The 14,944-nt window shown below is 34.8% G+C and overlaps 1 protein-coding gene across 5 annotated transcripts; it reads right to left on the reverse strand.

Moving 5' to 3' along the window:
• Nucleotides 1-826: 826 nt before the first annotated feature.
• LOC132271891 (ABC transporter B family member 11-like) lies at nt 827-8,678 on the reverse strand. 5 transcript variants are annotated; one of them, XM_059773393.1, is made up of 14 exons: nt 8,514-8,678; nt 8,324-8,391; nt 7,430-7,751; nt 7,191-7,245; nt 6,861-7,036; nt 6,482-6,703; nt 6,142-6,380; nt 5,447-5,972; nt 5,074-5,347; nt 3,776-4,650; nt 3,216-3,482; nt 2,868-3,131; nt 1,777-2,070; nt 828-1,340 (listed from the first exon to the last, which is right to left on the reverse strand). In XM_059773393.1, the coding sequence occupies exons 3-14, from the start codon at nt 7,724-7,726 to the stop codon at nt 987-989; spliced, it is 3,843 nt and encodes a 1,280-aa protein (XP_059629376.1). In that variant the 5' UTR covers nt 7,727-7,751; nt 8,324-8,391; nt 8,514-8,678; the 3' UTR covers nt 828-986. The 5 variants fall into 5 exon arrangements, with proteins under 5 accessions (XP_059629377.1, XP_059629376.1, XP_059629378.1 ...); XM_059773394.1 differs by lacking the exons at nt 8,324-8,391; nt 8,514-8,678 and adding an exon at nt 7,974-8,051 and having other exon boundaries at nt 827-1,340; XM_059773395.1 differs by lacking the exon at nt 7,191-7,245 and having other exon boundaries at nt 6,861-7,034.
• Nucleotides 8,679-14,944: the final 6,266 nt, after the last annotated feature.

Genomic DNA, 14,944 nt, shown 5'->3' on the forward strand with positions numbered 1-14,944 from the left:
CACCAATTGCCTTTTGCTCTTTTGGAAGTGTAGCAAGCTCCCATGTGTCATTCTTCTCTATGGATTTAATTTCTTCATCCATAGCATTTCTCCATTTTTTGTCTTGTGCAGCCTCTTCAAATCCTACGGGTTCACAATCCGCAAAGAGACAAAAAAGTGTTAGATCACCTAACCTTTCCGTTACCTCATCTGTTTCGTCATATATGTCACGAAGACTCCTCATGCGAAGTGGTGGTGTGTCACTTGAACTTGATGATGATGGAGTTGATTGATCTTGAATTGATGGCGGTGGAGGTGATGTTGGTGGAGAAATGGGCTGCTCCATGCCTTCATTTTCTTTCTTTTCATGAAGCTTGTTGGACATGCCATTCTTTGGCTCTTCTCCAACAACATCCCACAAATCGCATGCTTTGAGGTATGAAGTCATGATGATTCTCATTCTCTTGTAATTAGAGAACATCATCTTTTCACTAAGAAAATACATTTTCTCCCCTTCATCATCATCAAGGAGAAACATGTTTTTCTTAAATGTTGAACCTTCTAGGATCAACTTCGTCTGGCCTTCAGGATCGTCTAGGCTCTGATATGAAATCTGGCTTTGAACATGAAATCTGGCTCTGATACCACTTTGTTGGAAATAGTGGCCTAGATACACACACAACACTATACTATTTGGAAGAGAATAGAAATGGAGGAAAATATTTTTTATTTCACTTGATGGAAAATGAGTACAATGCATGGGTTTATATAGGCTTCAAAACATAAATGTAAATGAAACTTAAAACCCCACTAACACTTTTTAGTCCAGTTCATATGTATCTCAAACTCATAAAACAAACTTTTTTATTTTATTTTATTTTTCTGGTTAGTAAAATACTAAAACAACTTATATTCACATAATTATCAGAACAACATAATTGCAATCTTTCACAAATTTTTTTTGAAGAACCGAAAACAAAAAAAAAGAAGAAAAGAAGAAAAAATTACTAAGATGAAGCGCTCATGTAAAGGGCTACCAAGGAGGCATAAAAACCATCCTTGATATTGATCAGAGCATCGTGTTTCCCTTTCTCCACGATGACTCCATTTTTAACCACCAGAATAACATCTGCATTCTTGATGGTGGACAATCGATGTGCCACCACCACTGTAGTTCGGTTCACCATGACTCGGTCTAATGCATCTTGAACCACTCTCTCGGATTCAGCATCCAGTGCACTAGTAGCCTCATCCAGTAGTATTATCTTTGGACTTTTCACTATAGCCCTTGCAATAGCCACGCGCTGCTTCTGCCCACCAGACAATTGGACTCCTCGCTCTCCTACAATCGTATCATACGCCTGCATTTTTGCATTATCACAAGGTGAAAAGTGTTCAGTATACTTGCAATTCAATTCAGCTCATCAATGAAGGCCAATACAGAAAGTGATACAACAAAAAGTTGCAAAAAATAACAGAAAAATAAAACAAGAACACAAGTAATAACACACAGATTTTCGTCCAAAACTAGAGCTAAGTCCACAGAGTCGCAGAGATTTTACCATGATGGAGAATAAACGAATTACTGCGTGTTTAGAATGATGAAAACCGTCCCCTAACCTTATAGAATTAGAGCTACATAACGCGTGGTAAGGTGTTCAGTACGATTAGGCTTCACACATCCTATCAAAAGTTTTAGTTCCTTTTGTGTACCACAACTATTTAGTAAGTATTCAATTGACAGTAACATGCAGCTTGATTAATTAATTACTTGCAACAGATTCAGAGTGTTGTAACCTGTTGTAACCCACTAATGAATTTGTGGGCATTTGCCAACTCTGATGCAGCTAAAATTTCTGCCTCGGTAGCATTTGCTTCTTTTCCATATGCAATGTTAGCACGTATTGTATCGTTAAACAAGACAGGTTCTTGGCTCACAAGTCCCATTTGCTGCCTCAACCACTTCAACTGGAACTTATGAATGTCAATTCCATCCACCATAATATGACCTGAATCAGGATCGTAAAATCTTTGCATTAATGAGATAACTGTTGATTTCCCACATCCACTTTCCCCAACCAGAGCGACCGTCTGAAAGACAAAATCCAAAGAGCTGATCACGTAGTTGTATGTATGATGACACAAACACAACATTTTCCTCAAAAATTCGACCTAGGAAAACAAAATAGATGAAATGACTACACTTTACCTGGCCGGAAAATGCTAAAGATCACAAAAGAAATTTGGTGATTTTATCACAATTGATGTGGATTTTTATTTTTGGAAAGAACTAGCAAATTATTAAGTCAAATAATAAGAAAGAGATTATTTATTTTTGGGAAGAATTCATGGGAGAAAAAAAAAAAAAAAAAAATTGTCTCCCTGAAAAACCAATCTTGCAAATTGTTTTGTCTTGTTATATCTCAATATAGGGTTAGTTGTGTATTCATCTCTCAATTTAGGGTTAGTCTTTTATCTTTGCATATGACTTATGGTGATCTACATACACACATATATATAAGATGAATGGTGATGCTGCAATTTGAAAGTAATCTAATTGGAAGGTTGGATGGATTAAATTAAAACAAATTTATAATAAACTCTAATCTTGATGTTAATTTTTTACAGAGTCTCTTACATGTTTAGAGGATGAGTGTGTACTCTGTTATTCAACCTAAAATGGGGTTGAAAAGATGTAGATAAAGAATCAAAAAATAGAACTCATATATATAATATACTTATGTGTGTGTATATATGGCTAAAGAAAGAAATTAGGGGGAATATGAGAAACAAGGCAATGAATGGACTAAAAATGCATATTTGCCACAAATATGCAGTTTTGTGATAACATCATGAAATGTTTTTCGTGACATGTAGCACTCCTATACCTTGCCACAAGGAATGGTCAAGCTGAGGTCTCGCAAAATCTGAACATCTGGCCTAGCCGGGTACTTAAAGCTAACATGCCGAAGCTCAATTTCTCCTTTGACATTCTCTAGTTTCATCCCAGACTCATCGCTTGGGTCTATCTTCGACTTCCTGTCTAAGATGGCAAATATGGAAGCAGCAGCAGTTTTGGCTTTGCTGGAATCAGGAGCAAAGGAGCTTGATTGAGAAATAGCAAGAGATGCCATGATTAGAGCATAGAAGACCTGCAATGCCAATGGATATTAGTAGAACGTTTGCTTTCAAACATGCACTTGGATGACTTTTGGAAAAATATGGAATATACTTACACGGAACACATCAGAGAATGTTGTTTTTCCATCCTCAACAAGCCGTGCTCCTGCATAGAAACTGGTTGCATAGACACAAAATAGCACGGTAAATGATAGCCCAAAACCTATCCCACTAACCAACCCTTGCCTTATCCCTGTCCTCATAGGGCCCTCACATTTCCTTTTGTAGAGTTCCATCACTTTCTCTTCAGCACAGAAAGAAGCAACTGTTCTTATACTCCCAACGGAATCATTAGCAACTTGGCTCGCGTCCTCATACATCATCTGCAACCCATTTAGATTTGAAAATCTTGATGATCTATTAGAAAATCAAAATCACAGCTTTTGGGAAATTGTATAACTAAATAGAACATGGTTCAAACTTCAACAACAATACTCAAAATGGCTGTGCAGAATATGTAAGAAAATTATTGCCAGTTTTAAAAAAATATTATACATGCACTCTAGGGAATCTCAAAAAATATTTATGTTCTTTGCAAATTCTTTAAGATTAGAAAAACTTTTTTAACATGTTGTAGAAATTAAGTGTGCAGTCATGTATGAGTTTGAAAACAAGCCTTTGCATCTGCACTGAACCCGTTCATGAACTTCACTTGAGCATATGCATTAACTCCTATCAGTGGTAGCAAACAAAGCATAATAAATGCCAACTGCCAACTTGCTTCGAAAACAATGGCCAATGCAACAGCTACAGATGAAGCATTCTGAACCACTTGAGCAAGTGCATCTCCAACTAAAGCTCGCACACTAGCTGCATCTGCAGACAGCCTCGCACCAATCGCTCCACTTGAGTGTGCGGGCTCATCAAACCAACCGACCTCCATATGAACCACCTTCTCAAAGCACATTGATCTGATCCGTGTTATTAGCTTACTCCCAGCCACAGAAAAGAAGTAATTTTGTGCTGGATACACCAGTAATGATACCAATCCCAAAATTACAAACATCAGTGCCCAAAACTTCGAATCTTTCCTTTGTTCATGTGGAGGCTCATAAAACGTTTTGATCATACTTGAAATTAGTACACCAAAGACTGGAAATATTGCACCATTGATGACTGCAAATAAGGCCCCAGCGATCAGCACCGGAACCTCTGGCTTGTTGAGATAGGCAAGGCGACGGAGTGGAACTTCTGGATGCTTTTCTGACAGTTTTGTTACTGCAGTTTCAGGAACACTCAATCCTGCTGCTGCTGGTAGACCAAATGAGACAGAGAATGAATGGCGGTTGTCATTTCCTACTCCAGATGATCCCCAACTTGTGGAATGCAGGAATGACATTCGTTGACTTGACAGTCTACCAGATTCCGTAGTAATTTCTAACTTGTCTTGCTCAACTACACCTCGTTGTTCGGAATCTTTGTCCAATTCTTGCAATTGAATGAGCTGAGAGTATGCTCCATCAGGATCCTTCAGTAGTTCCACATGTGAGCCTGTTCAATTAACAAATATGACACTAATTGACATGTATTTCCCTCTGACACTATGGTGAAAACCAGTTAAAAAAAGAAGTTGAGATTTAGGAACTAAATTAGGAAATTTTCAAAATTTTATAATTACCAGAAAATTTCCTTAGCACGTACATAAATTTATTTTATTTAAAAAAAAAAAAAAAAAAAAAAAGGAATAATAAAAATCATTGGTGGGAAACAATAATACGAAAGAAGAACATCTTCTGTTGTAACTACTCGGAAGTTGGATTTAATTGGGCATTTTCACAAGAGTTGAAATATGCCCAAGAAAACTACCAGTTCTTTAAAAATCATACAACCAGTTTAGTCTTGAGATGTAACCTTTATTTTTGATCTATATGTGATTGAGTTACATAATAATTAGTAAGGCCAAATCTAAGATACCTTTTTCAACCATCTTTCCTTGATGAATCACGGCAATCATATCAGCATTCCTCACTGTGCTCAAACGATGGGCAACAATAACTGTTGTTCTGTTGACCATAATCCTATCCAATGCTTCTTGCACAATCCTCTCGGATTCAGCATCAAGTGCACTTGTTGCTTCATCTAGAAGTAGAATTCGTGGGTCTTTCAGAATCGCTCTGGCTATGGCAACTCGTTGCTTCTGTCCACCAGACAGCTGAGTTCCGTGCTCACCCACCATGGTGTGTAGTCCCTAAATTAAAATTTAAAATTCAAAGGCAAACTAACAATTCACATGTTCAAGAAAGTGAAGAATAATGCTGAAAGAGTAACAAAATGGACACAAAGCAACCTGAGGCAGTTTATCAATAAATTTGGCAGCATTTGCTATCTCAGCTGCTGCTCTAATCTCCTCAATTGTTGCCCCATCCTTCCCATATGCAATATTATCCTCAATGCTGACTGCGAACAACGCGGGTTCTTGGCTGACGAGACCAATTCTCTCCCTAATCCATTTAAGCTGGAACTCTTTTAGATTAATTCCATCAATGAGTACTTCACCAGATTGTGGATCATAAAATCTCTCAATCAGACTGATCACTGTTGACTTCCCGCTTCCACTCTGCCCAACCAAAGCTGCAGTTGTGCCACTAGGGACTGAAAGAGAGAATCCACTGAATATTTGCTCGTTTGGTCTCGTTGGATAACTAAAATGGACATCTCTTAACTCTATGTCTCCACTAATGTCATCCAATATTTTTCCCTTCATGTCATATGCATCTATCTCGGGCTTCCTATTAATAGTCTCAAACATCTTGAATGCTGCAGCTTGACCTGCAGCAAATGCACTCAAGCAGGGAGATGCCTGTCCAAAAGACCTGAAATATCCACATTGCAGCAAAAAGTTGTAAATAATATGATTTGCTTCCAACCTGACAAACTCAAGCATAAGGAAAAAGTGTTTTCCTTTACGTGGTACTAAAAACACTAAGCAACTTCATTAGAAGCTACACAAAAGGGTAAAAAAAAATGAGAAATCCCACTCACATGGAACCAGCCAATACAGCAACAATTACAGTGAAAACTTCACCCCCAGTATATCCGTTTTCCCGTATCATCTTTGCACCAAACCATATAGCCAAAGCATAACTGCAGAACATAATAAACAGAGATGTTCCTAAACCTAATCCACCAGCCAAGCCTTCGTAAACACCCGACTTGTAAGCATTTACAAGAGATCTATTGTAATTAGTCACAGCTTGCTTCTCCCCAGTAAATGATGCAACCTAGGTAGTAGCCAAATGGGAACCAAACTTTCACCAACTCATAAAACAGCAAAACTAAACACGGTTTGTCGAAAGAATTTGATTATGAGATAGTGACATACAGTTCTGATTGAGCCAATTGTCTGTTCAACTATAGTTGCTGCTTTCGCGTAAGCATTTTGCCCACGGGATGCCATCCTGGATATGATGAGGTACATGGATCCACCAGCTATCAGAAGTAGAGGAATAGGTGATAACATGACAAATGTGAGAAGCCACCCTTTGATGAATGCAATTACAAAGCCTCCCAAAAATGTGGATACCAATTGTAAAAATTTCCCAACCTGCAGTAAAACAAGATTGTGATACCAATGAAAGAAAAACTAAACAGAAAAGCCATTCTTAATCTTAGAATTGCTTTTGTAAAATGAAAAGCAAATTAACTTGGCCTGTATTAAGTAGTGGGAATGTAGCAAATATAGTTTTAATTAGCAGTGTAACCTTTTCGCCCATAGCATCTTGTATGAGAACAGTATCACCAGACATCCTCCCAACAACTTCACCTGTATTTGTTTCCTTGTCAAAGAAAGCGATCTCTTGCCTCAAAATAGTTTTCAGATAAAAATTTCTTATTCTTGCAGCTTGTCTCTCTCCTGTGATCATCCAGCAAGCCACCTCTAACAAACAACAGACACATGTTTTTTGAATCTTGATGCCAATAGTTACAAAACTCTCTTTGCATATAAATTTCTTTTGCTTTTTTGTTTTATTTATTTTATTTTATTTTATTTTGTTAATAATATAAAAGAGTTAGATGTATAATGCACTTACGGAGGAATGATGCCGCACCAGACCCCAAAGCCAAATAGACAAATTTCAGTGATACCTAAAGAGTAGCTAAATACAATGTTATACTATAATTGAGAGAAACTGTCAACCAAACTAGCATTAGATCGAATTATTAGTGAGAATTTGATAGCATAAAACAGTAATATCAAGTATGCATTTTTTTTTTCACAATACATATGAAATACATCTTAAAATTTTAAGCTTTATCCAGCAATTTTTACCTTAGAAACCAAACGAACCACATCTTTGCTATTTTGGTTTTGTCCAAAGGAATTTGTCAGATCCCCAAATAGAACTGACATAAGGGGCACGGATAACCCATTCGCAATGGCACCAATGGTACCAGCAATCATCAACATAACATCCGTAGAATCTGCAAATGAGAATAGCTTGTAAAATGGAACCGTATCGGAGCTCTCCTCTTCCTTGCTCTTTTTCAAGTTACTATGAGTTCCATTCATTCCACAACTTCTCTGGGCCTCTGTTTCCAGTGTATGGTTTCTTGATGTGGAGGCCATATCATCACTTCAAAAAATATAATGGCTGAAAAATAGAGACAAAATAATAACAGTAAGAATAATAATTTTAATAATTCAACTGAAAAGAAAGTTGCAGCTCCATTTCCTAAATTGAAAACCATATCATTTCACTTCAAGAAAAAGTGAAGATTTTGCATTAATATTTTAAATTCTCACAGAATCAAGAATTTAATTAGTAAAACCAGATAAATCACTTTAAAAAAACGAAGTGCAGATTTTGGATTACTGATTTAATATCTCATCATTTTTTAAGGAAGGAAAAAAGAGTAAGCCATGCACATAGTACTTCCACAACAAAGTTTAACTTTAAAAAGAAATCAAAAGAAGGGAACAGTGGAACACCATCAATAATTTAGATGGGTAAAAAAGAGGAAAAGGGAATCAAACTTTACTCTAAAGAACAAACACTCCAAATTAAAGTTGTGCAGAACTAAACTTGTCAGCTCAGAATCATCATATAAAAAAGTGTAAAAACAATACTAATGCCTGCCCAGAAAATAAAAAATAATAAAAATAAAGAAATGAAAGTAACTTATAATATATTGAGATGGTAAAATCTGAGCAGCATCAACTGACCTATTTTGATATCTACCACTTAGTTCCTTGTGAAGGACCTGAGGTCTTGAACTTCTTGTAACATCCCTCTGTCAGTCCAGCAAAGTACTTTACTCCATTTATGAATCAACATGTGTGTGTGTGTGTGTGTGAATGGGTTGGTGGGTGGGTGGTGTGTATTTTTCAAAAGTAGCATGTTTAGTTTGCTTACAGGTAAAGTATCAAGTATGAGTCTTCTCTGCTGACAAGAGTAATAGACAGTTCCAACATTCTTCTCTTACCCTAACCGTTTCAGTTATATGGATCCCTTCATTTTCCTTTTCCTTTCCCTTTCCCTTCTGATAAATTTCTGAGGCTAGATAATCAACAGCTACCAAAGATGATGTTATAGATATTTGAGGAATGGACTGCAGGGATGGAGAAATTATTGGGTACCTTAGGGGTGCCACGTCAAAGCCACTAACTGGTACCCCCATCCAATAAAATAATGCCATATGCCATGTTAGAGAAACATCCCATGTCAGCTTCAACTCAGCCAAAATAAGGAATCAAATAGACAGAAAGTTAACACCATCTAAACAGTCGCTGAAAACAGAAATCCCGCCCAAAATTGTTTTCCCCAAACCCAAAATCCCGCCTAAAATTCTTTTCCCCAAACCCATAAAGTACTTCTGAAAAAATATTTTTTTATTTCACTCCATCCCGGATAGTGGCAATAAACAATTCAGTCCAAAATGTTCTCTCTGGTCGACAAAGCCTACAACGAAGAAGTTACCGGAACGAAGATGTTACCGGAAGAGGTATGACTTTACCAATTATTATTCTATCTTCTCCCGTCACTTTCTTTTAATCTTGTGAAAATCTAAAATTTCTGCTATATTATTTTCTAATGGACTGCTTTTATTCTCCTTGTTCTATGTGTCATCCCAGACACCAGTCATTGTTTGTTGATTTATGTATTGATTTTTGCTTAAATAATAATAATAATGAGAATTAATTGAAGTGTTAAAAAAGTAATAGTATTTGCAAGTCATATCAATTTGATAAATCAACTACTTTTCTATGTGTCATGGATATCATTCATGTGTGTCAAAATTAAGTACTCTCTCTTTTTCCGTTTTCTTTTTGTCCTTCTAATTCTAAAAGTAGTTTGATAGGTTTTCTTATTGGAAATAGATTTTGTGGTTTTAATAGGCAACTCATCAAAATGGAGTCATCAGATTCAGAGTTGTTGAGAAATGAAAATGGGGATTTTATCGTACTTAAAATTGGAATGGAAGTTTCTAGCGAAGATGAAGCATATAGATTGTACTGTGAGTATGCTTTGAAGAAGGGTTTTAGTGTTCGAAAAGGAAATTATCGACATGGGAGTGGTGGAGTAATCAGGCAACGTGAATATTTGTGTGCATTTTCGGGACACTATCGATATGGTGATCCTTTCAATCTGAAAAAGGTTAGAAGATTGGTGAATGGGTTGTAAGGCTTCAATTAGATTTTCCATTATAAATGGAATGTGGAAGGTAAGTCATTTCGGTGATGATCACAACCATGATTTTGTTGCTCCAGAAGAGAGACAATTTTTAAGAATAAATAGAAATATAGATTCTACCAGTGCTAGCATTATTAATTCTATGGTTGATGCTGGTATAAAAGGGACAAAAGCCTACTTATATGTTTCAAAGGAAGTTGGTGGGTCTGAACATGTTGGATTTACTCAAAGAGATTGTTACAATTTTATCAATGAAAAGAAGCAAAATTTGATTAAAAGAGGAGATGCACAAAGTATAATGAAACATTTCAGGTGTTGTTGAATTGAAGACCATATGTTCTATCATGATGAAGAATTAGACGAGGAAGGTCGTTTGGCAAATTTCTTTTGGAGAGACGGGAGATCAAAATTTGATTATGATTGTTTCGGAGATGTTGTGGTGTTTGACACCACATATCGAACAAACAAATATAACATGATCTTCGCTCCATTCGTAGGGGTCAATCATCACTAAAAAAAAATTTGGTTGTGCATTTTTGTTAGATGAAACTACCGATTCATTTGTTTGGTTATTTGAAACTTTTTTAGAGACAATGGAGAATAAAGCACCAAAGACTATATTTACCGACCAGTGTCAAGCAATGACAAATGTCATTAAGAAAGTTTTTCCAAATACTTGTCATCGTCTTTGCTCATGGCACATTTCGAAGAATGCAACTCAAAACATTAGGAGCTTGTATGCTAATTATGAGTTCAAATGTTTGTTTAACAAATGTCTACATTGTGAAAAAAAGGATGAATTTGAAGCAACTTGGGATGAAATGATTAGAAGATTTTGTGATGGAGGCAACAAATGGCTTAAAACACTTTATGGATTAAAAGAAAAGTGGTGTCCCGCTTTTAGCCTAGACACCTTCACTCTTCGTATTAAATCCACTCAAAGGAGTGAGTGTATAAATAATGTTTTAAAGAATATATCTTGCAAGACCATGGCCTTAATGGAATTTGTGCTACATTATGAAGAACAATGTGAGAAGTTGCGTTTGGCAGAGACTCATGAAGATTTTCGTTGTAAACATAGAATGGTGCAACCAAAAATAAGAGAGAGTGAAATATTGGAACAAGCAGTTAGTGTTTATACAACTAGTATTTATTACCTATTTGAAGATGAGTTTCTTTCTAGTTTGAAGGTGCATGTAAAACAACTTGGTAGTCTTAATAAACTCCACAATTAGCGTGCGTTTAAGGAGCGTCACAAAGAGTGCCACATTATAGAGTACGACTCATCCAATTATAACGTCACGTGCTCTTGTAAAATGTTTGAGTCCGCGGGATGGTTGTGTCGACATGCACTTAAGGTTCTCAATTTGTGGAATATCACCAAGATACCATCTCAATATATTATTGATAGATGGAAGAAATGTGCAAAAGATAGAAATGTTGTTTTTGACCAAGGTGAGTTATCCACGCAAAAAAAAAAAAAAAAAAAAAAAAAAAAAAAAAAAAACATCACTAACTCTAGAAAGGAACTTCTTACTTCAACAGGCTTATCGTGCTATCAATTACTTAGTTTTGAGTGATGAAGGAAAAAATGTGGCAAAAAGTCACGTGCAATCAATGTGTGATGAAACTCAAAAACTGATGGAAGCTTGCAATCTCAATAAAAGAAGTGGTGATTCTAGTTGTGATCATACCGCGAAAAGTTGTGGACAGTTTAATGATATGTCCATATTGGATCCTTTACGTGTAAGGGAAAAGAGAATAACCAATGCACGGTTAAAAAGCCATATGGAACAGAAAAAACGTAAGAAGGCAGGAGGTAACACAATTTTTTCTACATTTACTCAATTTGTTTTTCATATTGAATTTACCTATCCAAACTTATGAGTTATAATTATTTATTGCAGCACCAAAAGCACAAACAAGTGTAAAGCATTCAGTTAGCGCCTTTGGTAGCTCAGACAGTAGAGTTGGCCATGTTCATATAATGAATGGTCGTTCATTTGGTACACCAATGCATGCTAATTTTTACAATCCAAGTCTTTCCCATGAGGTACATTTCATTTGACTCTAATAACTCAAAGTACATTAATAACCCATCGTCATATAGAAAATAAATAATTTATAGGTTATATATTCATTTGTGCATGACATTTTTCAACACGTTTTTGTATGATGTCATCTCAAACAACCCCGGTGATTGTGAAAGAAGCCGACAAATGCTACTATCTCAAGAGTCATTAAATCCTATTGATTCCCTAAAAGATGATGGTTTAATTGGTAAAACTTTGTAAATTTTTTTCTATAATTCATTCTAAACAACACTATTCTTAACTAACCACACACATATATATATTTTTTGTAGGATTTCTACCAATTGGCCAACATGAAAGTTGAAGTTGGATGACTTATGAAGATCAATGGTCTGATATTGTTTTATTTTGTTTTAGAGAGTGCTACTTTCTTCTAATAATTGCACTTTTATCATATTGAGGATACTATGTAATATTTGGATTGTAACGAGTGATTGCCTTGCCTTTACTTTTAGTAAATTTGTGTCTTTATTCCATGATCCGTAGTTTGAAGTTCTCGTATAATTACTTAAACCCTTAAACCAATTTAAAAGGGTATACCAAATGTTTTTTTTTTAAGGTTTTAAGGATGGAGGTATCTAAAGCTTTTGACAAGAAGATACGAGTCCAGCGATGTACTTGTCAAAAAAAAAAAAAAAAAAAAAAATCTTTTTTGCTTTTTCCCAACAAATAATGAATTTAGATTATTCTTGGTAGATGTTTTTTTCATGAAAAAGGCTCAATCAATAAAAATAATAGGTATTCTTGTGAGAGAATTTGTTTGTTAATAAAAATAATAGTAAAACTTAGTGGTTGATAATCCAATCAATATACAAATAATGGGCATCCTTGGATTACTAATTGAACTGCAAAGCAAACATTCAGATCTACACCAGCAAATTCAGCATTTTAATGAGTTTCCAAACCACCACTGTGATGCACAAAAACCAAATGTAGGATCTCTGATAGAGAGCTTTTGTGCATCTCTCCTCAAGCCAAGCTTGAGCAAAAAGTGCATTATGAGTCCATACAAGTACTGGGCTCTACTAGGTGCTCCTTGTCTCTCCTCTCGTTCAAGGTCACACTGGCCCTTCACTACTTCTCCTTGTTGCCTCTTTTTCCCCATTGAGACCAAGGGCTCGCCCAGTATTTCTTCTTTAGAACCTCCAAGAATAGGTTTGTTTACACCGATCTCCTCAGTTTGGCTGGGTTTACATCGTCACAAACAAAAGGAAACCCCTACGTTTTTTTTGAAGTTGCCTGTGTTCAAACAGAATATTAATCAACAAGAAAATAAAATTATTGACACATTTAAAGCTGAATATCAAAATATGAATTCAAATTAAAAATTCAACAAACCCATTGGAAACAATGGACCCCAAAAATTGCGAGAAAATGAAAGAAATACAAAATAGTGATGAAAGAATTCATACTGAGAGAAAGACAAAACTAGAATCATCTTGATTTTTTCAGAGATATGTGGTGGTGTTCATCTGGCAATGGAGGAAAGTTCTACTAGATTTTGATGTCCATTTGTGAGATTGTGGAGTAAGAAACAGCTTTATTAATTTTTCGACCAAAAATTTTTCTTTTGTGGTATTTGAGGAAAAAAAATATTATAATGTGAAATTTGAAATTTGAAAATTTTGACTCAATTGATTTTAAACGGCATTAACTTTCTGTCTTTTTGTTTCCCTGTTTTGGCTGAGTTGAAGCTGACATGGAATGTTTCTCTAATATGACATATGGCATTATTCTATTGGATGGGGGTACCAGTTAGTGGCTTTGACGTGGCACCCCTGAGGTACCCAATAATTTCTCGGAGGGAAGGGGGGACTGGCGGGTGCATGGCCCCCCTAGTTTTTTGGAAAAAAATTTTTAGTATAGGTAAAAATAAAATAGTATAGCATATATGGTATAAAATCTATACTTGGTCCCCTTAACAAATTTTTTTTTCTTTCTATAATTAACATTTAGCAAAAGATAGTTTATATATAATCTAAAAAAAAAAATGACTTAATTGACGATTATAGAACCCCAATAAAAATTTATGTGGCTATCTTAAAATTTCAACTCAAACACCGTTATTTTCATAATGTGACTATCTTAAAATCTTGCCAATTCAAGTATGATTCTTTCCATAACCTTATCTTAAAATTCCAAATTCCATCTCATACTTCGTTCCATCACTTATTTATTTATTTATTTATTATTATTTATTTTTTTATTGGAATGCTTTTATAAAAATTTTATAAGAAATTAATTTTTACAAAATCTAGAACAAAAATTTCATTTGAAGTTTTGAAAATTAACAAAAATCGATGATTTAAGAATCTAAATTCTTATTTTATTAATTTGTTTGTGTGTGTGTGTGTGTGTGGGTTATTTATTTATTTTTTATTTTTTACCATTGTTATTGTTTTGTTAAATTTTTAATTTTTTTTTTCGGTAAATAAAGAGAGTTATTTAATTGAATTTTTTTTTTTTAATATTGGCATAAATTTTTTTTGTGTTTATTCGGAAAGTTTGATAAAAAAATTTATTTAAATAACTAGTTTTTTTTTTAGATATATTTTTGTATGAATATAATAAATAGTAAAATATTTTTGTCTCCATAATATATATATATATATATTTAAAATTTTAATTAAATAATATTATTTATAATTTTGGCCCCTAACCACCTCAAGATCCTGACTCTGCCCTGAATTATGGACTCACTTTATTGCATGTGAGAAGTGAAAATATTTTGGGCCAGCAATGATATTGTTTCTTTAATCTATTTGCTTTTGAAATTGCGTTCCCATCATCTCATATACGACAACAATAATTTTAATTTAGTTGTGATGCAGGCCAGCTGACACACAATAAAATCAGCAAGACTGTACTTTTCTCAAGCAACAGGAATAATATATATATATATATATCACCTGCAAACTAATGAAAAAGAAATTTATTGATACGAAATATAATGGCTGGCCTAAATACCTGTAAAAACGGTTATTACTAAAATTATATATATTAATAAAAATTGGTCAATACGTTGGTCCGGTGTGAATCAATCATTTTAAACTGGTGTTT

The sequence above is a fragment of the Cornus florida genome, unplaced genomic scaffold, assembly GCF_030987335.1.
Source record: "Cornus florida cultivar Cherokee Brave unplaced genomic scaffold, ASM3098733v1 CherokeeBrave_3.0.0_Hap2_Chr08, whole genome shotgun sequence".
NCBI classification, from domain to species: domain Eukaryota; kingdom Viridiplantae; phylum Streptophyta; class Magnoliopsida; order Cornales; family Cornaceae; genus Cornus; species Cornus florida.

Bases quoted from the DNA above. Each gene is read 5' to 3' on its own strand.
- LOC132271891 (XM_059773394.1), bottom strand. From the start codon at position 7,726: ATGGCCTCCACATCAAGAAACCATACACTGGAAACAGAGGCCCAGAGA. The intron at 6,381-6,481 runs GTATGTCACTAT...GCTACTACCTAG, and splicing joins CAATTGGCTCAATCAGAACT to GTTGCATCATTTACTGGGGA. The intron at 5,973-6,141 runs GTGAGTGGGATT...TGGATATTTCAG, and splicing joins GCTGTATTGGCTGGTTCCAT to GTCTTTTGGACAGGCATCTC.